Here is a 22,860-nt window from a genome sequence, read left to right on the forward strand (position 1 = left end):
CTAAAGATGCTTGCCATGAAAGGGTTGAATAAAGACTGCAGAAGTCATTAAAAGTTGCCTTTTCAGTTGTTTTTGGGGAAACGACTATTTCAATTACTTCTGTTTTATTTGTTCATTGCAAACAGCTGGAAGTCTGTAAATTTTGCCAATAAACCTGATTTGCAATGGGGGTTGAATCATTTCGATTACAACTGTATGTAGTATATTTTTTAATCCATTGACTGGTAAGCCTGAGCAACCATGATGCCGTATCGTGCTTTGTCTGCCAGATAGTTTAGCTGATTACTTTCCTGTTAGTCTGCAATTGTATTTTCTTGCAGGAAATATGTCAATAGCATTCAAAGGGGGTAGACGGGCATTGCTGCTCATTCATTCACTCATTGAGGAGGCCAAGGTTAATCGCTGCTGCTAGGTTAAATGTTTTTGATGAACATCTGCTTTAACTCATGAAAGCTTGAGATTTCAGATTCATGCCATAAATTAGTGAAGGGAAATGAGTCACTGCTACTGCATCCTGCCCCAACAATATCCTGTTGATATCTGAGAGAGAGCGAGAGCGAGAGAGGGAGAGTGGGGTGTGTCTGTCTGTGGTCCATTTATCCTTAGAACTATCATTTGCTTGTAAGGGAATTAAAACAGAATTCCATTCATTAATGAATTGCAGAGTTAATATCTGATGTATCTTAATGTTATGCTCTCAGTTTTGGGCAGGTGGGGGGCCTTCAGCATTAATAAAGTCTCTTAGCAGCTTTTATGCAGCTGAGAATATTGAACTGCTTAAAGGAGCCGTATGTAAGATTGTGGCCAAAACTGGTACGGCAATCACTTTCAAATTACTGTAGAGCGGTGTATCCCCTCCCCCTCCCCCCTGACTCGAGGTTGCCAGATAGGCTGCAGGATCCAGCACGTACGTTTGTAGCTGCAGCTGTGGTAACTTAGAGCTGAACTGGCAACCCGGATGCCGAAACACTACTGACTTTGTGATTGGTAGATAGGTGGAGGGTGGCGCTTCAGGCCAAAACACAAGATGACAACATCAACATCAGTTGAGGGCTGCAACTTCACTTTTTAAATGACAATATCCTGGCCGTACTACTGTTGTCAGTGATATAAGTATTTGAAATGAACATGATTTCTTAATGTCTAGTGACATATCAGAGCCATTTTATGATTAATTGAAATACATTTCTTACATACAGCTCCTTTAATAGACATCAGTGACACTTGTGGTGATTTTGTCAACTGACTTCTCGTCCACAATCTGAAAAATAACTGCAGCTTAAGGTATACAATTAACACTCGGTAAGCCCCAGATGTGATTTTAAAAATTGTTTTTGGCGGGGAAACAAAACTGTGGCTGGTAACTTTACAAATACCTGCAACATACTGCATGACATTACTTTAAATTGTAAGAATGATAGTCTTACATGTGTATATAGTATAACATGATGATGGGTCATATTTACATAATATTTATTAACAATAATATTTTAAATGTTTTACAATAATTATAACAACAACAATAATATTAATAATTATAATATTTAATGCAGGGCTCCAGACTTCGACCTTTTTTCCTGCCGGTGCGACTAAATTTTGTTAGAGGTCGCACCACCACGTTGCCCAACTAATAAGAGCTGCCATTTATGTTGCATTTGCGTTTGATTTTGCCTCAAAATTATTAACATCGCAACGAGATCTAGTGGGAAGCACTCAAATTCGTTGCGTAATTCTGTTATGACCCACAGAAATCAGATCAAACAGCACTGACGTTGGAACCAGGAGTAACATTGTGCCATGAGCAAACAAGTTATATAGACTTTTCAATCCACAAATCACCAACATTCACCATGGATTTAATGTAGCAATGATAACTATAACCATGGTATTGTTGCAGAAATAGTCAAATGTTTTTTTTGTTTTTGAAATTCAAGCACTTTTCAAGTGCTTTACAGTTTTCCAGCATCAAAGATCTAAATATTAATCCAATTTCAATGTTATTTTTAGTGATTTGTAAAACTAAAAGTTTAAAGATGTAGGAAAACTAACACTTTGTGGCAAACAAGCACTTTTATTTAGAAAGATATAAAAATTACCACTATAACCAGTAGATGGCGGCAGAGGAGCGTTTATTGACTAATTAGCCATTTCCACTCCCTAATATATATATATAAAAAATAGGAAGTTACAAAGTTTCATGAAAAACTTTACACAGAAAACATTTTATAATCACGGAAGCTGTCGGTCAGTTCAGTATGATACTATAGAACAATAATGGTACATTTAATAAGAGTATAATATTTAACTTTTCCCTATAAAAAATGTGGTTTTAGCATGTTACTGTTGTTAATAAGTTAATTGTATCTGCATATCATTTCAAGCTCAGTGCTTTACTGTTAAATTTCCAATAAACAAACATGTATCATTATTAGTAATGGCATTTATTAATGCAAAACAATAGTAATTTTATGGTTAAATTAACTTTGATACATTTTCCCCCAACGCTACCAAATCAGGTGCTGGTGCCACCATCTGTAGAATTTAGCGGCACCGGTGCTACTGCTCTCAAATGTTAGTCTGGAGCCCTGTATTATTGTTATATTGTATACAAAATATATTCTCACTTCACTCGCCATTAGCAGTTGTGAAAGAATCTTAATTTTGGACCCAGCTGCAAACTTTACCCAGAGATTGTTAATGTCAGGAGTTTGAATTTCTCTTTATATGATCTCTCAGTTATTAATTCAGACCAAGTCATGGATGGGATTATATTCCCAGGTAATCGCTGTGGATGTCCTCTACTAAGACCCAGCCTGTGTCATGCATTATGAGTTTCTATGCACAACTAGACTGTCTGAGGAAATCTCATGCTGCAGCCTTTTGCTAGTCTGTCATGCTTGAGTTCTTCTTTCAGTCTAAATGTCTGCTACTGCCTCCACTGCAGAGCCGAAAGCAAGAGTGGCCACTCCATCCTTGGCGTAACATGACCTTATGTGGAGTCCCTCTAGTCAGCAAGGTGCTGTCTCAGAGAACTTTTCGCCCTGTTGCTCTCCATGGATCATTTTACATCCTAATTAGGGGACTGTTAGATGGGGATGTCAGCCGATGTATGGTCTTTGACGTGGTTTTCTATAGTAATGAGTCTGTGTCATTCAACTGCATTTAGGGTTTGATTCTGCCTTTATTCATTTCGATCTTGATTATTGAGTTTGACTGACAGTCTTAAATAGTTGTTTTTGAAATCTCTCAGGTAGGGCTGTCACAATCCCTCGATTACATTAGAGTACTCCGTTTTTAAAAATCCTCAATTTACCCGTGTTAAGTAATCAGCAAAATACCATTGTATTTAATGACATTATTAGACCGTTTTCTTATCATTTACACATGTGAATCGCGTCTCAAACTCCAGCTCTGTTTGGGTTGTGAGTTTGGGTTGCTTATGTTCATCTGGGAACGCAATGTGCACCATTTCATTAGATTTGTAAATAATTTATAAACTTAAACCAGCACAGGAAAATAGGCTACATCAATATGTTTCTAAATATGCTAAATGTTCGTCGTGATTTCAAAATAAAAGTTTAAACCCTCGCTCTGAGTTTACATTTTATTTATTTAAGTTTATTTGAATAGGGACAAGTATGTTACATAAGCTCATGTTACATACTACAACATTTTAGCCGAAGCTAATTCTCAATGTTCTGTTCATCAAAAAAATGTTCATGTTTTGATGTCCACAATGTTCTTGTTCAAGAAATAGACCTTATTCACAGCAGCGCCATCTTTGATTTTTTTGTTCTGCTGACGAAACACTGCAAAATTATCTTTCCAAGAAATTTCATTAGACAAAAAACTCCAGACAAAATGAGCTGTGGAAAATTATAAGTGATCTAGGAGCTTTATAAAGCTTTTTATAGCGGATACCATTGAAAACATTGTAAGTCTATCCCTCACACCCTCGCTTTCATACCCGTCATGATGCTGCTCTGAATAAGGTCTATTACAGTGACTGTAGCATTTCTATCGTAAAGAAGTGGCCAAATATTAAAGATTAAGTGAACATTTTATTTAGATGTGGTTTGGCCAATATTAAACAAGGATTTTATCTGCTGTAAAGTGTAACAACACTGGGCCGTTGGTGCCCTCTGCTGGCATTTGTTATAATACATAATGTACATAAGATGATTGTTCGTATTATGTATATTTAACAATTTTGTTTTTAAAGCCATATGATTACTTTCTTTTGATACTTTATTTGAACCAGATATTATTGCCTCATTATTATTATATATGCATTTTAAGTCATTTTAAAGGCTTAGGTCTTTGCTTAGGTATTTAGGTATTTTTATAACCACAAATATATCAGATTACTTGATTAATCATCAAAATAATAGACAGATTACTCAATTACCAAAGTAATCATTAGTGACAGCCCTGCTCAGGTGTTTTTTTCCCTTGTCTGTTTTGGTCATTTTTACCAAAATCAGCCTCATAAACTCATTAATTAGCATACTTAATCTTACTTTGTTTTTTCCACTTCCACAGATTCCACAGAGTTATTAGAATTTGAGATTGATACTTTTCCTTTGTATTGGGACAACATAAACACCTTCTCATTTTATTACATTGAAAGCATTTTTAATTAACTGTATGTAAACAGCTTGCCATGAATAATGAGAAAGCTATATACTCACACCCATAAAGTATAGGGTGGGTTTCTTAGTCACCGGGCGCATCAAAGCAGGTCTTGTAAACTCTTTGTTTAACTGTCAGATTTGTTACTATTTGTTTCTATTCATTGATAGTTGTCACTGTACAACCGACAGAACTAAACCCAACCTTCAGATTTGACTACGAGTATGACTCGGTCCGGACTCTCTATATATGGCATCATTCAGAGGAATTTATGACTGGGTGTAACTATAAAGCTGCATGACCAGGAATCCCTGGTCAAATTCCTCTGCTGGTCTGTCCAGTTTATTCCTTCCCTGTCACCTGCTTCAAGTAGCCATACTTCATTTATTTTGTACATTTTTGTGTGCATTAACCATTTCTTAAGTGTCCCTGGGACAATAGCATATTGACAACGCCTCTTGCTTCATATGACATGGCTCCTTTCTTGCATTGTCTTTTAAAAGTGATGGCTAAGCTGGAACATCAACAAAAGATGAAACTATTAACCTGTGACTTAATCCTCTAATCTCTAGTGTGCCGCCGCGTTGTGCAACCACAGATTTCGATGCATTATCATTCTGGGAAAAGGGTAAGTCTTTATAGTGGGTGGCTGCTTTTGAACTGTTGCTCTTTGAATTGGTTGTCATCGTACTACTAAGGGTTTTCCCTAGACCCAGTAACTTAAAATAAGTATTTGTTTTCTGATTAGCAATGTGATGGCTCAGTTTAATGTGCTCCATGTGAGTGTATTTGTATTAGAGAAATAGCAATATTCAATGTGGCAGACAATATGATTACTAACACTGAACTTTCATGTTTCTAGCCTGTAATCTGACCTTTTTTTTAACTTGCAGACTTGCTGAGAGTAACCTACATCAGAGCATTGAGAAGGTTGCATCTGTAATGCTAAATTGTGTGGGTTTGAAATCACCAACATTATTCCATATTTGAATCTGCCCTCGCTGGTATTCCCCCTCTGCGTCATGTTGTCTAAGTTCCTCATTTCCTAAGGGATTAGCCCTTTGTGACACATCACGCACTGCACTCGCAACCTCAGATTCGTCAAGCATTTTTGTCTCTGCATGTGTTTGGGCTGATATCTGAATTATTGCTCTGTTTTAATTTTTAAACATCTGATTTAATGTTGCATAAAGGTACTTGTCCTTTAGAAGAATCATAATTACTGTGCATTGTGGTTGAGACTGATCATGCTCTCTTTCGCTCTCACTCCTTCTGCAACGTATTCTTTGGTATCTGCCATTGTGTGCGATTCCTAATGTGAATCTGCACCCGCTGGAAGGTAATGCCGGGGGGGGGGGGGGTTGCAGTAAAAAGCTGCGAAATGACTGTAGGTGTCAAAGAGTCACATTTTAACAGTTAATGATGCAGCAGCAGCCAGCTCTGCCAGGCAATAAACTCTTTAATATGTTGTTAATTACTTCTGAGAGATTGGATATTGATTGAAAAGCAAAAGGGGTTTAATTATAACCCAAGTGTTAATGTCATCCCAAGTGTTGACAATTTTAGGCCTACGTGAGATGAACTTGAAACGTCTGAATCCATTCAGTCCTTTTATTTCAGCTTGTTTATTCGCTCTTTGTGACTAAATAGTTAAAGTGTGACGGATTTAACTAGACAGATCACGATAAACTGTCAGAATATTCCAATTCCAATGGAATATATTTTGGAATTGCTAAACAAGTGACGCATGAATGAGATTTAGTGAGGTCTTTTCTCATGTCTTCAAGTAGTAGAGATGATTTTCAATATACCTAGAGGAGAGCAATTAGCGTTGATTTTAGTTGAGACAAAATCAAGAAATTTATCAGAGGTTCGCCATCCGAAAGAGATGCAAAAGAATGAACGATTTCATTTTTTTTCTTTTAATAATGCTAGTGAGCATTGGCTTGTGTCTGCTGCAGCTCTGAGGTCCCATTGTGCTCCCTGCTGCAGAGAGTCGAAGAGCTTAGCATTTAATTGCCAAGGAAAGGAGCTGGGAATTCTGATGAGAAAGGGGGCTTTCAAGAATGCCAGGGACAAATGATTATTTTGCCAGAGCCTTAAGTGCTTTATTTGAGATTCAACAGTGGGCTCTGGCGAATGGCTGCCAGCCTGGCACTGGTCGACGCTTTTCAGGGGAGAATATGTGTTAATATGGGGGCCGTGGGCTCACAAAGCAGTGTAATTGGGTTCGCATGGTTGGTGTCAGGGCAGCGGCACAGCTCCATACACAAAGGGCACCTCCTAGCCTAGCTGCCAGGGACACAGAGACAATCCCCCTCCTGATCAGGGTTGTAATTCACTGGAAGGGCTTATTGAATTACTGGAATGCCGAGCGTCATTTTGTAAGGGCCCGCAGATTGCACAATGAGCCGAAGGCCTTGTGTTTGTCAGCGTGTGCAGCTCTTAGTCGCCCGGCTCTGAAAAGCACTGCGAGTGGTGGCAGACTGCTGAGAAAATCTCTCTAATATCCCCAAATGGCATAATTACTCTTGCATAAATTCAAATTCCTTCCTCCCTTTTCAGTAATTATTTGAGTGTATCTGCATCAGAGGTTACAAAGCCTGTTGTCTCTGCTTTTAACCCCATGTGACATCCTGCAGCTGATTAGCTTGTATGGATTTTTTTTTTTGATCTCTCAGAAGGCACGAGTGCAATGTTTGCAGCTGGAAGCTGATATGCAGTGATGATGAAATTGTCTGGTGTACCTTTTCTCCTTTCACATTCTACATCCAGCACTCTGAGCTCTGTTTAGAGTATGTAGTCTTTTTCTGTGAAGGTCACTCTGATGGACTAACGTTTCAGTCATGATAATTCAGTCATGTTTTGTCATTGTTTTACTTTCCCCTATGTTTATATAGATATAGATGTGTGCCATTTAGTTTTTGTTAAATAGGTGGAAATGTCCAACATCCAATATCTTCCTGATTCAGCCAAATTAAAAACTCCAGCTAATAACCAATAAGGTGCAACGGTGGCCATTCACTTTTTCAGCAGCTGTGGTTCTGAAAGTAATTTACCCATAGGGATACAACAAAAAATAAGACATGAACCAAACTAGCTAGCTGTGAGGTGAATCGCAACATTACAAACTTTTATTTGAAGCAACAAATTCAGAAAAATCAGTATTTGAAGATCAGACAAAACAAAGGTACAAGCCTATGTACTTAACAGTTTTAATGTGTTGGTCTGTCTTTCACAATTTATAAGTTATTGTTAAAAAACACATTTGTTTGTTAGTTTTGAAATTCGACTGTTGCACACTATTGTGTTTTCCTACCAGGAATAGCTAATATAATAATTCAATAATTAAAAATGATAATTTATATTTAAATGACCTGGATGTAGCTTATCAAGCAGTACCCAGCTAACACATATGGTATGATATTCATGCTTTAATTCCAATTAATACAACATTAATGGATCATTTTCAAGTTGCAGTCTTTGTTTTTAGACTTTGTATGAAAAGTAGTGGAATAGGCACTTGTCAGAGGTGCGGGTAGTAGGGGTACTGCATAGGGGTGTGACGGTTAGTATATAACCGTGAGACTGACGGTTATAGTTGAACACCGTCATTAGAACTCTATAACCGCCAAAACAGTGTTATTAAAATATTTTTTACAAACATTTTTTATCATAGAGAATGTTTAAATGCTAATTTAATAATGTGCCATCATTATGAGATTTATTAAACAAATGAAAAACATTTGCAATAATAAACATTAGCAATGAACATTTGCAATCGTGAGACATGGTTTTTACCACTTAATGAAGTTTTGTTTTGTAAATCGTCAGACATGATTTTTACCACTTCATTAAGTTTTGCTTTGTAGAAAGCCTTTCTTTAAAGCGAATTTCGTTTTGTACAAATTGTGTCTTAATTTTAATAAATGTTTCATCAACCAATTGCATGTATTTAATAAATAAAAAGCAAATAGGAGACAATATAATAACCGTGACATCGAGGCTCCGATGCGCCGCGTTCACTTGCATTGCATTGTGAAGTTGAACTAGAGCACATCTCATCGTAAATGAATGAAAGTCAGCGTAGGTCTATGCCTCATTCATTAGCATTAAATATCTTTGCTGCATCCTTTCTAGAACAGACAAGGGCTTTCTTGCGGCTCGCATCAGCAGAGCATTGCATCGTCCATAGACCGCAAAACAATCAGCGGATGGCGGGCGGTGCGGCTTTGAAATCTGGTCAAAAAACGTTGGTGCGGATGAGTTTTGTGATGCGGTTGAGGGTGAACTAATACCCCATCTGCATATCTCTATTGATAACAACATTGAACACTACACAAATATTAATTTTATTCAAACTAAGTCTCCCCCCCCCGACGACGGTTATGTTACAAACCGTCACATTTGACTCACGTCATAACCGTCATCACCAATTCTGAAACCGGCACACCTAGTACTGCATGATTGTACAGGATTGTAAATGCAATGCAAATTTTTGTTCATTTACATTTATTCATTTTTAGCATTTAGTCATTTATTTGTAATAAACACTTTAAGTGGGCTATTAAAAAATGTAATTGTTTTCTTAAACATACGCGCAGAGTGTGATGTCATGTGAGAGTTCTTCCACTCTACTCCTAAGCGCAAGTCCACCTTTGGTGTTGTGTGAGGTAGGCAGGTTTTTTGTGTTAATTTTTGTTTCCTGTTGCTGTGCAGGGTCTTTAATTGTATATGACAGTGTAAACAGCTCAATAATCCTTTTATTTAAAGGCTTAATTTATGTCCCGTAGACCGTTTCGTTGCATTACGATTGCAAGCAGTATCAATAATATCAAAAATATGATGTGCAGTCAAATGTCCCCATGTGTATGCAGTTTAAACGAGTGTTCTCGACGATACGCTTGTTGTGCCTCATGGAGTTTTTACGTGTTTTATACGGTCAATATTGTTTCGTATTCAAATGCCACCCCCTCCCCTAAATAAATCAAAACACACAGAGCACCCCAAACCTAAAATATCTTCTCATCTTCCCCTGGTACTTGTGCATTAAAAAGCACAGTTTGCAAGAGAAGACAGATAATGCTACATTGTCTTATATGTCATGTAAAGATGATAAAAATAGAGATGTACAGGGGGTTTTTTTCTTCTAAAAATGACTGATTTGATTTATTTTATGAATAGGATTTTACAATTTGGCAAATTACATTTTTCAGTTGACATTCTGTGCATATGAGCACATCAGGCTGAAATGCTTATGCGGGAATTCAGTGTCCATTTGTCTTAGTGTTCCTGGCCCTCGAGGCTTTTTAAAATCCTGTGGCTTTCACGTTAACCTACCATTAACACTGTGTAACATTTATGATTATCAGCTGCTTGGATGTGCGCAGTTCTCCATTTCTCTCCAGCCAGAGTGGCACTTTGCTGTGACTGGCAGATTAATTATGGAGTACATGTATGCGTTCCCTGTAGACTGCTGAGCCGGGGAGGTGGGAATCTGCCCTCATGTAAAGCAATGAGACTGGCACTCTGAGGACACAGCACCCCGGCCAGTGTGTATCTGCCAGACCTCGTTACTGGAACAGGGCTCCTTCGACGCCTCAGATCTCCCGGTCTGTGCACGCTGCCTTAAAGGAAATTCTCTGGCAGGCCTGAGATCAGCGCTGGCATCCGAGATGCCAGGATGAGCGGCGGTCTCATTGTGACAAGCCCTGATCTGCTGCAGGCTGTAATAAGCCGAACAATGCGCTCGGCTGGCAGTGTGCGCAGCGGAGCGATAATTGACACATCCTAAAAATGCGAGTAACGACTGGGTTATTAATGTTCTCACCCTGGGGGTGGTTTCAATGCAACCATTAAGCCTTTAATGGAGAGGGAAGACTGACATTTAAAAGCTGTTGCTGTTACCTACTTTTCCATTTAATGAAGATGAGTCTTCGAGCCGGCCGCAGCGAACAATTACAGCACTCAACATTCAGGCGCAACAATGAGCCGTTGCTATTTTAGTTGTTGTTTTCAAAAATAACTCGAGATCAGCGCCTGGGGCATTGGAAAAAATGAGGAATCTCCTTTTTACTCTGGGGCAGGTGAGCGTGTTTCCCACCACTCCCTGTTTTCCCTTTCATGATTGCTAAGACAACACAAGCCTTTTTTACACAGTGTAATAATGTTGTTGATATGGAAGACATGGCCAGAGTTTCGGTTAGGAGTAGAAAAGCCAAGGGCTTGTTACTAGGTTACATCACTGTTGTTGTTGTGAAGCGGTGTGCCAGGTCTTCAGGCGCTGTGGAAGGAGCTCACAGAGAGTGATTCCCCTCTGCCGAAGCCAAGTTACCATCCCCCCCCCCCCCCCCGACGGGGCCTTCTCCACCGCAAGTCTGCTTACTAATCCACACATCCATGTGCACACACAAGTTTGCTCGCGTTTGTTCCGTAAAGTAAATATTTATTGTTCACACTTTGAGTCGTAGAAACGGCATCTGAGAGAGCATACGGTGTGCCAAAGCAATTAATGTTCTCTTTTAACACTGTGATCGGATGATATTGAGTTTTGGAATGAGATTACTCACAAGTAAATGTCATCTTTGAATTACAGTAGGATCGTATTTAGGATTGTTTGTATATTTTACCATGGGATTTCTCAAACATTGCTCAATGCGAACCAATAACATGATGAATATTAGCATTTTCACTGTTTGTGGGTTGATTCAACATGGTCTTATTGATAAAATCTACACAGATTCTCTCTCACACACATACATATATACATATGTGTGTGTGTATATATATATATATATTAGTGATGCACCGATGTGAAAATTGTGGCCGATACCGATAACCGATATTAATATTGCTGTTATGGCCGATACCGATATTTACCGATGTCGATATATCTCTGTATAGAAAACACATTTTTATGATAATCAAATAAAAATCTATTTTCCAAAACACACATGCATTATATTGCATTGCATATAATGTGTGCTGGTCAACTTGTCTAAAATTAAGAAACCCCTAGAAAACAGTATAAAAAAAAAAAAACATAGGAACATTGTGTATAGGATAGGCTACTTAATTTATTATTCCAATATCAAAATATGATACTAAAAAATACCACAGGGAAAAGGGCTTCTATTTGTGACGTGCTGTCTTTGCGTTTGAATATTGCACATTTTAAACAGGACACGCATTAACTGAATAAATGTTAGCCAATACAAGCATATTTATAGAAAACAGTTGACGATGAATAGACAGGAGTCCAATAATAGCATAACGAATCACTTATTCTAAAAACAATAACAAGTAGGCTATAAGACGAATCCGACATATGGGCTGTGTTAACAGTAAAACGTCCGTCATTTAACGGATTTTAAAAACACGGATGGATAATACAAAATGCTTTCTGACATTTTGACAGAAAAAAAACCAAGCAAGAACAAAATTTAAACTTAGCCCGCCAATTTTTCATTTTACAATGATCTTCTCTCTCTGTGTGCATGCGTCCGTGTTTGTGAGAAAAAGAGCTCGCGCAGCACTGGTACAATGGTAGCCTACTTTTTAATCCATAGGCCTAAGTAACAAATGCGCTAGTTTTCATACAAAATAAATATGTAACCTAATTAGGTAGGCTACTTTAGTTATTATTAACACAATAACGTAACACATGAAGGCTATGTTTCTCAACACTGAGAATGAATAAATAAACGCCTGTTTCTCCACTCGTGCTTATCAGTAATCCACAAATCACACGTGCTGTCACTTTTGAGAAAAATCAAATTCGAACGGGTATCAAATATCAAGCAATATATTCAAATATCTACGAGTCAAAAAACGATCAGTCAAAAATGAAGAGGAAAAAAACATAAGTCGCACTGGACTGCGTTAACAATGTTACGGACGGGACAGTTCTCCGTTATGGACGTGAACGCTCTGAAAGCGGCACTAAAAGACTGCTTTAAAACTTTCACAGAAACTTCAAACAGAAAGCACAAAGCCTGTATTTAAATTTAATTTCGTTTTGTATTAATTGTATCTTAATTTTGATCAATGTTTCATCAACCAATTGCCTGGATTTAATAGAGTAAATATAGTAGAAAATATTTAATCAGGACACGGAGACGTGAACCTGGAGCGCGTCTCATAAATGAAACGAAACCTACCTGCCTCACCTGAGACATATATAGAAAGCTTGAAATGTCTATTTTTAAACAGAACAATTCAAAACGAAAGAAAACAGACTGTTCTCTGCTTATGTCATCTGTATGAAATGCGTATTTCTCTCAGGCGCGTTCACTACTGCAAATATCGCGAGTCAGCATCGTCAACTTCATCTTCAACTTCACAGGTTCACAGGTTGATTTTTAATAGTTTTATTTAGTTAACAACAACACTGATCATGTGGAATTGTTTTTAGTTTACCTAAAACATTTACTCTTATGTCTTCTAATGGTGTAAATAGTATATTATTTTGGCTGCAACAAAGTATTCTCAAAGCAGTGACATGCATTTGTTGAAATCAATTCCTAGGGGTTTACTTGCATTAGTAGGCTGAACTGCCTAACTCTCTGGATGTGTGTGTAATGGCCACCAGCCATATCCCTTTTTCGTGCCAGTCAATGCATGCTCTTCTACGGAGTGGGGCCTGTTACTGAGTCGTCTGTACAGGTGCCACTGTTAATGAGGGGAGATGCTTACTGCATTTTACTGCCTGGCACGGCAGAGGTGTGCTAATGAACACAGCAGCACTCCTGAGTGTGTGTGGTGCATTTCTCGTTGATGTGCATGCAGTCAAAATGGCAGCAGCCCTGTAGCAAAGTAGGTGATGCTTGAGACCCGAGTCTTTATCTGCAGATTTCATCATTCAGAGTCATCGCAGGGATACTTCTGTGGTTTGTGGGATGGCGATGTGAATATTAAGTGCACAGAGACCCTTATTCTGCATGCATCATTTAGCGGTTTTGTACTGTATTAGTTTATTTAAAATACTTAAAATACATTGTGCATTATGCACATGTGGCATGAGCAGCCTCACAAATATTCAAATATTTAAGTCCAAATTAGCCTTTAATCAGCTGTTTTGTTTTAAATATATATATTGTTATGTAGAACTGTTTAAAAGTTCACCTGAAGTATATTAGCATTGTTTTGGTCAGCCAAAATTAGACTTCCTCTTAAAGTTTAAACTTGATATGAAAGTTTTGAACTTTACATCAGTTAATTTATTGCTGTTTTTTTTTGGTATATCTGATCTTTTTGATATCTAACTCTTTAATTTTAATCAATATTTCAAAGTTTTTCTGAGCAATTCATTCTCTCCTGCCCACAGTTTTATCTGCCACATTTCAAATGCTTAGATGTTCATAATCGACAATTTAGCCTATGAACACACACACACAAAAAATGATGTACATGATTTGAAAAAGTTAAATGGTCCTGAAAAATAAATAGCCACACTTGTATTGTTCACAGTCAAAAATGAATGGGACTGGGAGACGAATTATTCATCTATCGGAAATGTTTGGTACTGCGCACAAACAAATTCTTACTGAAAGCAAATTTTTTTAGATATCATCTTCAAATTTGGAACACAGCTTGTTGTTTTGATTTTCTCACCGTTTTTGATTCAAATGTGGTTTGGAAAATATATAGCCTATTTCATATTAAAATTGAAAATGGTATTTTTGTGCATTTTTCATATTAAATGTACAGTTTTATAACTTTTTTCCCAAGTTCACTTTTTTTCACTTCAGCAATAATCTGCCAGGTGTCACCTTTAAAAATAGACCTTAAGTCTGTGCTCCAAAGCATCAAAGGTTTATGACCTTTTAAGTTGGAAATTTAATTTTCAGGTCCATACTCAAAAGGTGAATAAATGCATAAATAACTACTGCATATAATATATAAATATAATTTAGGACCATAGAATCCCCTAAAAATACAAAATATTAAATAAAAAATAGTATCAAACTAAAATATAGTACAATCATTTTATTGAAAAAAAAAAAAATCTGTCATTTTTGACCAACATGGACAGTACCAGAGGGGTAAGGTCACAAAAACTTTGTTTATTCTGAAAGAAATAATCAAAATTCTGTTTAAAATAGTTTTAGATTACAATGCTGATAATTTGACTTTGAAAACCTTCAGACACTGGCTAACCTTACGTTTACATTTATGCATTTGGCAGACAGGCTTATCCAAAATCATGATTAGGCCATATATATATTTTACCAAATGCTTATTTGCCTTAGCTTTTATATGTTTTTGCTGCCGTCTGCCTGGCATTGCTTTTGGGATGCTTGATGGTTGCCTGTTTGTTGGAACATGCAGCAGTTTCAGTTTGTCGATGCAGTTTATTTCTGCAGTCTATGTGAAGATCAGATTGGATTCATGAAAAACTGAGGAGTCCACTGTGCATTGATTTGATTTAATTGAATTAACAAGCGCTCAAAGGCGCTTATTTCCTGCATGTGAACGACGAGGATGCTAAATTTGAATTTTAAGTTTGCACTTCATACAGCTAGATCAGAGGTTCCCATACTCATGCAGGGAAAAATCTTTTAAATTAGAGGGTCATGACTCACCTTTATGGAAATGACACAATGATGGAAGAAAAAGTGTCTGTCATAGAAGTGGCCTCACAGACATCTCATTTATCAGATTTCAGAGGCTCGTGCTCGCTTTCCACCATTCTAGAGGAATTTCAATGAGGGCGTCTCTTTCGGTTCCCAAGAGAACCGGGGAGGTATTTTTAAACTGAGGTTCGTCTGAATAACATCTGGGATATTCCCTCCCCTGGTGCCTTTTTTCCAGTTGTGTTGTCATTTTCACGATAATAAGTTCTATAGAGTGTAGATGGGTTATGCCGTCTGACCGTCTACCTATGCGATGGGACGGGATGAGCCTCGCGCCATTTTAAACCAGAGGGGACAGCGTGCCTAAAACACAAGGTTGTTTGTGGGTGTAGGGTGCAGCCACAGACGGGAATAAGAGTCCGTGTCGCACAGTGACGACGATTCTGAGGCCTGTTTACAACACAGACGAGATGGTGAGGGGGAAGGGTAGAGGGAGATAGAAAGGGTTACGCTACCCTCAGGAGAATTGGAATTTCTTGTGAACCAATCCCCCATTTGGCTGGCAGTTGTGAAAACAATTCCGCAGCATTTACTCAGTTTGCGGCTCGGATTACTGTTGTGTGAGTCAGCTGCAGGGTGCAGGCCGGAGGTAGGAGGTGGGTCAGACGGCTTGGCCAGTCTGTTCAGCTCAGTGTTTTTTTTTTTTTTTTGGTTTGTCTGCAGATCAGCGTCTGTTCTGGAGCTTCTCTCCAAAGAGAAACGCTGCCTGTTTGAATGTGCTAATTAAAATGACATTGGTTCCAGCTGGAGTGGTTCTAACTATTGAAGTGTCGACGTGCTTCAGAAGCAATCACTCATATCTTGACAGTGTCGGGCAATATAATGATCCCCTCTCTTGCTCTTCTCCGCAGGTTTCATTTTTGACTGACACCGACAAAAACAGTGATCTGAGGGAGCCCCTTCATTCTCACCGCACCGGATCGTCACCCCTCCTTCGCCGCAGCCGCCGACACTCAACCTGCCATCATGACGTCGGAGCTGGAGAGCAGCTTGACCTCCATGGACTGGTTGCCGCAGCTGACCATGCGGGCGGCCATTCAGAAAGCAGACGCCCAGAACACTCACGGGCCAGGCATGGCTAAGAAGAGCGCCCTGCTGGACCCCAACACCACACTGGACCAGGAAGAGGTGCAGCAGCACAAGGACGGCAAACCGCCGTACAGCTACGCCAGCCTCATCACGTTCGCCATCAACAGCTCGCCAAAGAAGAAAATGACACTGAGCGAGATCTACCAGTGGATCTGTGACAATTTCCCCTATTACAGGGAAGCTGGCAGCGGGTGGAAGGTAAGGGGCGAAGTGCTGACTGTAAGCGTCCTTTAATTTGTCATTATTTGCTTTCTGCCCGTCAGAGACATTTGCATGCACATGAGTGACGTCCCTCCACTTAAATTCAATCAGTGTACCAAATCAGCCCTGAATTTAGTCAGAGGAGACTGCCAAGGTTAATGTGTGAAATTATTCTCATTTCTTATGCTGTCAAGGCTTTTTTTTCTGCCTTTCCTCGCCAAGGAACATTTAGAAAATATCAAAGCAACAGCCACGCTGCTATTTTGCAAAGCGCCATTCGGATATGTTTATGACCATTAATATTTGACACAGTATCTTGTCTCTCTAGACACAAGAAAATAAAGGCTCTTTTTGCAGACACAAGTGTGAGAAGGAAGTGTGTTGATATTCACCCAGCCAAATCCAGCCACACAAGCCATAGAAGAAAAAAAACTCCCTTTCATGGCTTGTATTATTGATGCCAGATGCCTTGATAGAAGTCCATTATGTTGGAGAGAGCCATTGCTGTGTCACCATCTCAAGGAGCATATGATATACAGAGATGAAGCCGTGCTGATTGCCTTTTAAAGAGCGGAGATGGAAATTGATATTAGAATGAGCTTTCCAATCAGTTGACATTTATTGGCAATAGAATTGGTAGCACAGCTTTATTGCAGACTGACAAGATGTATGTGGTTCATATCCGTGCTAGACGCGGCCCTGTTCGTGCTTGTGTGTGTGTGTCTATCTGTTGGTGAGCATATTTTTACACCCACCAACCTCTTTTGCTCTGCTATGAAACGGATATTTATGTCCGTGTAGATACGAGAGCAACAGATGATTTTGCAAGTTTAAAAATCACCTTAAAATATTTTTATAGATGCAGTTTTTACTTGATAACTATAATCAAAATAACAAATCAAACATGCGGCTTTATAAACTCCCACCCCTATTGTTAACTGTGAATTATAGAGCTTTAGAGTTTCTGCTTATTTATCTATCCTATTTCTTAAAGTTTTCTTTCCTCCAGAAGCGTAATGAAATTTTTTTTTTTCCTCAAAAGATTTGTTTGCAGATATCTTAAGGTGAGTTTGAGGGTCAGTGTGGTGCTTTTATTTGTTAAAGACTAACCTTTTTATTCTCTTGCTAGAAACGTGCTCACACTTTGTCCGTGGTACCTGGAAAGATGGCTCTAATTTAATGCATTTTGGACAGACATAACAAATGGATTTCTGCGGTTTTCACTGAAATCGCTGTACAAGGTTGCTGCCCTGACACGTTTACCGGGAGACGGCTTTCCATTTTCCTGGAATGTAGCCTTTTTTCAAAAGCCTTGTGGAAAGAGGCGACCCACTGCTGTTGTCAGTGATGGCCGTTAATTGCCACATTCCACCTCTATATCATGTATTGTTACAGCTATTATATTAAAGATCTAGCAGCCTATCAATTTACAAAAGGCCAAATATACATTCTGTAGTGTGTTGTCATTTATACGAAAGCTAAGTTAGATAATTGAAGGTGGTTCTGTTTCCTTTTTTATTTATAAATCTATAGGTTGAAGATACAGCTGAAATCAAAAGCGGCCAGTCTCTGAAAGTGCTATGTTGCTGTCCTACTATGTGATGTGGAAAATGGCTTTCAGGATATTGCAGCAGAAACGCATCTCCTAGGCGGAAGAGTGTGTACTGATGGGAAAACAGAGCTATGGAGTTGGTGTTACGAATTGTATAACAGCAATACGAGTGTTGCTTTTAATAGGCAGGAGAGCGTGAATCTCACTCCGACCGCCATCGACTATTATTTTAGAGAGATCCTTTGTCTCTGAAGTGCACGCTGCTATATTTGTGAGTTTCCACATATACCGAGTGTGGCTGGGGTGAATGTAGGTCTGTGTGCAGTCATCGCCCTCCATCTCTCCACAACCCCCCTGAGATGTCGGCAGCAGGAATTTACGACCCAGCGCACGCACACGTCTGTTCTCTATGATAATTCTAGCTGTGCCGGAGAGATGAGACTGGGCTAATCCAGGCGGCGGCAACTCATTTAGTCATCTCAATAGAACTCCATTAGCCAACACTTTTAAGAAAGATCAATAAGTGCTGTCAATAAGAATAGATAATTCATCAAGGTCAAAAAATATGCAGTATTAGGGGAGACAGATATGCAGTTTGAGATTAATTTTACCACATGCAGTTACTGTAGAGTAGGATTGTAACCAATTAACTTTTTTCTGTGGCTGGTTAATTTTTTTTCAAGCCACTTGTTTTTGTTTTTTTCTAGCCATTTGTATATGTGTGTTGTTGTTTTTTTCAGTTCAAATATATAAAATAACTCACTGATGTGAAATTGAACAGATTATTTCTATTCTACAAGAACTTTTCAATTTTGTATTTACTCTGTCTTTGGCTTTATAATTGGACATTTTTTGGATTTTATAAGTTATAGCAGTGTGCAGGATGACTTCTCTTATACACTACCAGTTAAAAGGTTGGGGTCAGTAAGATTTTTTTTTTTACAAAGAAATTAATACTTTTATTCTGTAATAATTAGGGCTGCCCCCAAATAGTCGACTTAATGTTAGTCGACTAGAAGAAGCTTAGTCGACCAAAATTGTATTAGTCATTTTTTTAGTAAAAAAAAACCCTTGTTGTGAAGTCAGGCAGTCTATGAGGGACAGATAGTTAACGGCTGGTCCTTGTGGTAATTACAGTATGTCGGTCAAGAAATCCAAATGTTCGCCTATCGTCCATCGACCACAAATTTGGGTTATCATTTGAAACATGTAAGTTGCAACTGTACATGGCTGCTCGCTCTAACGTTAAGCTTTATGCGTGCGCTTGAGCATGGAATAGGCTATACGATGCCTATATTAAACGCTCATTATGGTTTAGTATTCTCCTCAGTGTGTATATATATATATATATATATATACGGCTGTTGGGCTTGGGCGGTATCCAAATTTTGATACCGTCAAACCTCCTCCCTATTTTACTGGGGTATACGGTATTACCGTGACTAATTAAAAATTATAACATAAGGCTCAGACAGCGTCACCAAACTGTTGGCTTGTGCCTACACCGTTCAGAAACTGAATACCAGAAAAAAAAAAAATCAAGCCCAACCCATGCACGTTGTGTCCGAGCCCGGCTGACGGCATTAAATGTAATTATGAGCGCGAGCCCGATTTAGACTTGACTATTTTTAATACGTGGGCCGTTATGGCGGCGCCAAATATTTTTTTAACGCAGGTGCTTTATTATTATTAATAAATTTTTTCAACATAATATCTCATTATTTTTAAATGTGTGCGTGCAACAAGCAAGAAGTGCATTTGAAAAATCCGGTGACACGCGTCCATTGATTTTTATTAATACAACTTTTCTGTCAGCGTCTGCTGCAAAGATTAAGTTGATGATCGCCATCTCCTAGTGAACGCGCATACATAGAGAGAAATGCAAATCATGGATTACTACATAATCAGAAGGTATAGGCTAGCCTTTTTCTTTTCGTTTTGAATTGTTTCGTTTAAAGAAATTGACGATCGGCATCTCCGTAGTGAACGCGCCTATAGAGAGAAATGCACATCATGGATTAATCAGAGTATGCTGCCTATATTTCTTTTCGTTTTGAATTGTTTCGTTTAAAGAAATTGACGATCTCCATAGTGAACGATAGAGAGAAATGCACATCATGGATTACATGATCAGAGAGTAGGCTAGCCTATTTCTTTTCGTTTTGAATAGTTTCGTTTAAAGAATTTGATGATCGCCATCTCCGTATGAACGCGCATAGAGAGAAATGCACATCATGGATTAAATAATCAGCGAGTGGCCTATTTCTTTTCGTTTTGAATTGTTTCGTTTAATGAAATTTCAAGCTTTATTTAGATATAGGTCTATCTGTCATGTCTGTGAGGCATACACTGAGTTTCGGTTAATTTATGATGAGATTTCAATGCAAGTGTCCGCGGCGAGCCAGCACATTATCATTTCATTTTTATTGTCTGCTATATTTTATTTATATATATTTATATTATTTATTAAATCCAGGCAATTGGTTGATGAAAAATGTATTAAAATTAAGATACAATTTATACAAAACGAAATTCACTTTAGAGAAAACGAAACTTAATTAAGTGGTCAAAATTTCTGACTCCCGATGCATCCCTACTCGTGCTGTTCACTTTTCATTATCAACATAGATGAAAAAAATAATATTATAATATTTTAACAAATATAAACTAATGCGCTTATTTAATGAACTCAGGGCAAAATGCATCCTCGCAGCAGTGCGTGGGTGGTTGTTTCGGCATTAGGTTAGAGGTGTTTCCATCTGTCGCGGTCACCTTTTTATTGCACAATTTACAAATTGCCTCGTCAGTATTTACCACCACACATAAGCATTTTTAGGCATTAAATAAATTATATTTATATATTATATATAAGTGCCGGTAATGACGGTATTGAAACTGATACCGTTGCTATTTTAAGACCCCGCGGTATACGATATTACTGTAATACCGCCCAACCCTAATGGCTGTCTATTAAACCTTTGACAAGTCCGATTACAGCGAACATTAAAATCTGCGTTTACTCTGTCACTGAACCAGAGAGAGCAGTTGTCATGTATAGGTATGAAACAGCTTCACAAACGGTCTTTTCAATAACACATTATCATCATTTCCGTGTTACAAATGTTCAAATTATATCAGAAGTACTTATATCAAAGTTTATAGCTTGGATCTAAACACTTATGTATGTCTACGGTAGCGATGAAAATAAATTGACGCATCAAATATGAAGTGGTTCAAATTCTGGATAAAGCACATAAGGGTTCAGAGTCATTTTCCTGGCACGCAAGAGCTTGCTAGTAGCCTATACTTTGAGTTTCGATACGTTTTTGTGAAGCGCTCCACTAACTTCACGTGAAGAACACCGTGATGGCAGAAAGCGGCATCCTGTTTGTTTTCTTTATTTTACAAAAGCACAATGTATTGTGAGTGTAGTGTACACAAATAAAATTAGACTCTTTACAGTTTCGAATGATGTCTTGCTCTTAATTTTCGAGTATTTTCCGCTGACATAATGAGACAAAATCATTTGGCATTGTGCCGATTTGTGTCGTGGAAGTCTAACTACTTCAGTCCAGTGATGAAAAATGTGTGTCCAGGAAATGGGAAGCCTCAGGTGCCGCTTCACTCATTGTCTCCTCATGGAAAGGTAAATTCGACTCAGATGTAGATGCCACTTTTTCTCCTCCTCGCTCATCTTTCTGTGATTTATTTAAAAAGTGTAATATTGAAGTTTGTGCATCTGCTATTGTCACCACGTCAATGAACTCTCACTGGTAAAGAAAACTAATCTCTGCTAGTTTTAATTTTTATTGTTCTATTTATTTTGTACTTTTATAACACAAGAGATGCTTTTCAGTTTTGTAGCTGATTGTGACCCAATACCTTTTTTTATCAGCCCTCAAAATATGACTTATGCAAGAGTGCGTTCTGTTTTATTAGTATTATTAGTAGTATTATAGTATATAGTACAGTATAGGGCTGGGGTGGTTACCGCATTACCGCAATACCGCGGTCACATGATGCCTACCGCGGGTCTGAGCTCATCACCGTCATCACCGCAAAAAAAAAGCATTGGCCTGCACATGTGTGCACGTTGTGTCTAATTACATTGATTCTAATGACATGGATTGTGTCTAATGACATTGTGTCTTACATAAGTTTTGTTTAGAAAACCTTGAATCCATCAAAAGCGGTTTACCGCTATACCGCGGGAATTTCTTGCTTTTCAACCGCGGTAAGAAAAAATCCATACCGTCCCAGCCCTAGTACAGTAATATATTATATGCAGGTATGTTTATACATGTATACACAATCCCACAGTGGTTTGAATTAAAGATCAAATTCTTGTATATGATTTGAATTAAACAATCCAGTATTGCTGCTTTGGAACAGCAGGGTGGTGTTCAATTTTGTAGCCACTACACGCATACAAGATATTGCTTAGACTGTCACCACTAGAAGTAATCCTCCATCCCTATTGAAAGCTCTTATGTAATACACTCGTCTTTGTCCGGTTCTCATAATTCCAAGTTATCTGCATGGAAGCTACCTCGGTGTAAAGAGTGAAAGAGCAAATTAGATTAATTTGACATCTATCGGGTTGAGAGGCTCACTGTTCCCCGTCAAACCCACTTGTCACTGATGAGGTGTTTGATTCTGTCAAGATGCTTAGCACCTAGTCACCCTCTGAGTCTCTGCATTTGACACCAAAAATTGTCTCTGGTTAAAGCAAAAGCCATCGCAACCCACCTG

The 22,860-nt window shown here is 38.3% G+C and overlaps 1 protein-coding gene across 2 annotated transcripts in view; it reads left to right on the forward strand.

The window, feature by feature from the left end:
- The window catches only part of foxj3 (forkhead box J3), a 95,938-nt gene that overhangs the window by 23,330 nt on the left and 49,748 nt on the right, over positions 1-22,860 (forward strand). For both annotated transcript variants that reach the window (XM_084100495.1, XM_084100496.1), the window contains exon 2: positions 16,118-16,553. In XM_084100495.1, the coding sequence (XP_083956621.1) occupies positions 16,233-16,553 (321 nt within the window). In that variant the 5' untranslated portion in view covers positions 16,118-16,232. The remainder of the gene's footprint in view (positions 1-16,117; positions 16,554-22,860) is intronic.

The sequence above is a fragment of the Abramis brama genome (genome assembly GCF_963993115.1).
Source record: "Abramis brama genome assembly, chromosome: 23".
Taxonomy (NCBI): Eukaryota; Metazoa; Chordata; class Actinopteri; order Cypriniformes; family Leuciscidae; genus Abramis; species Abramis brama.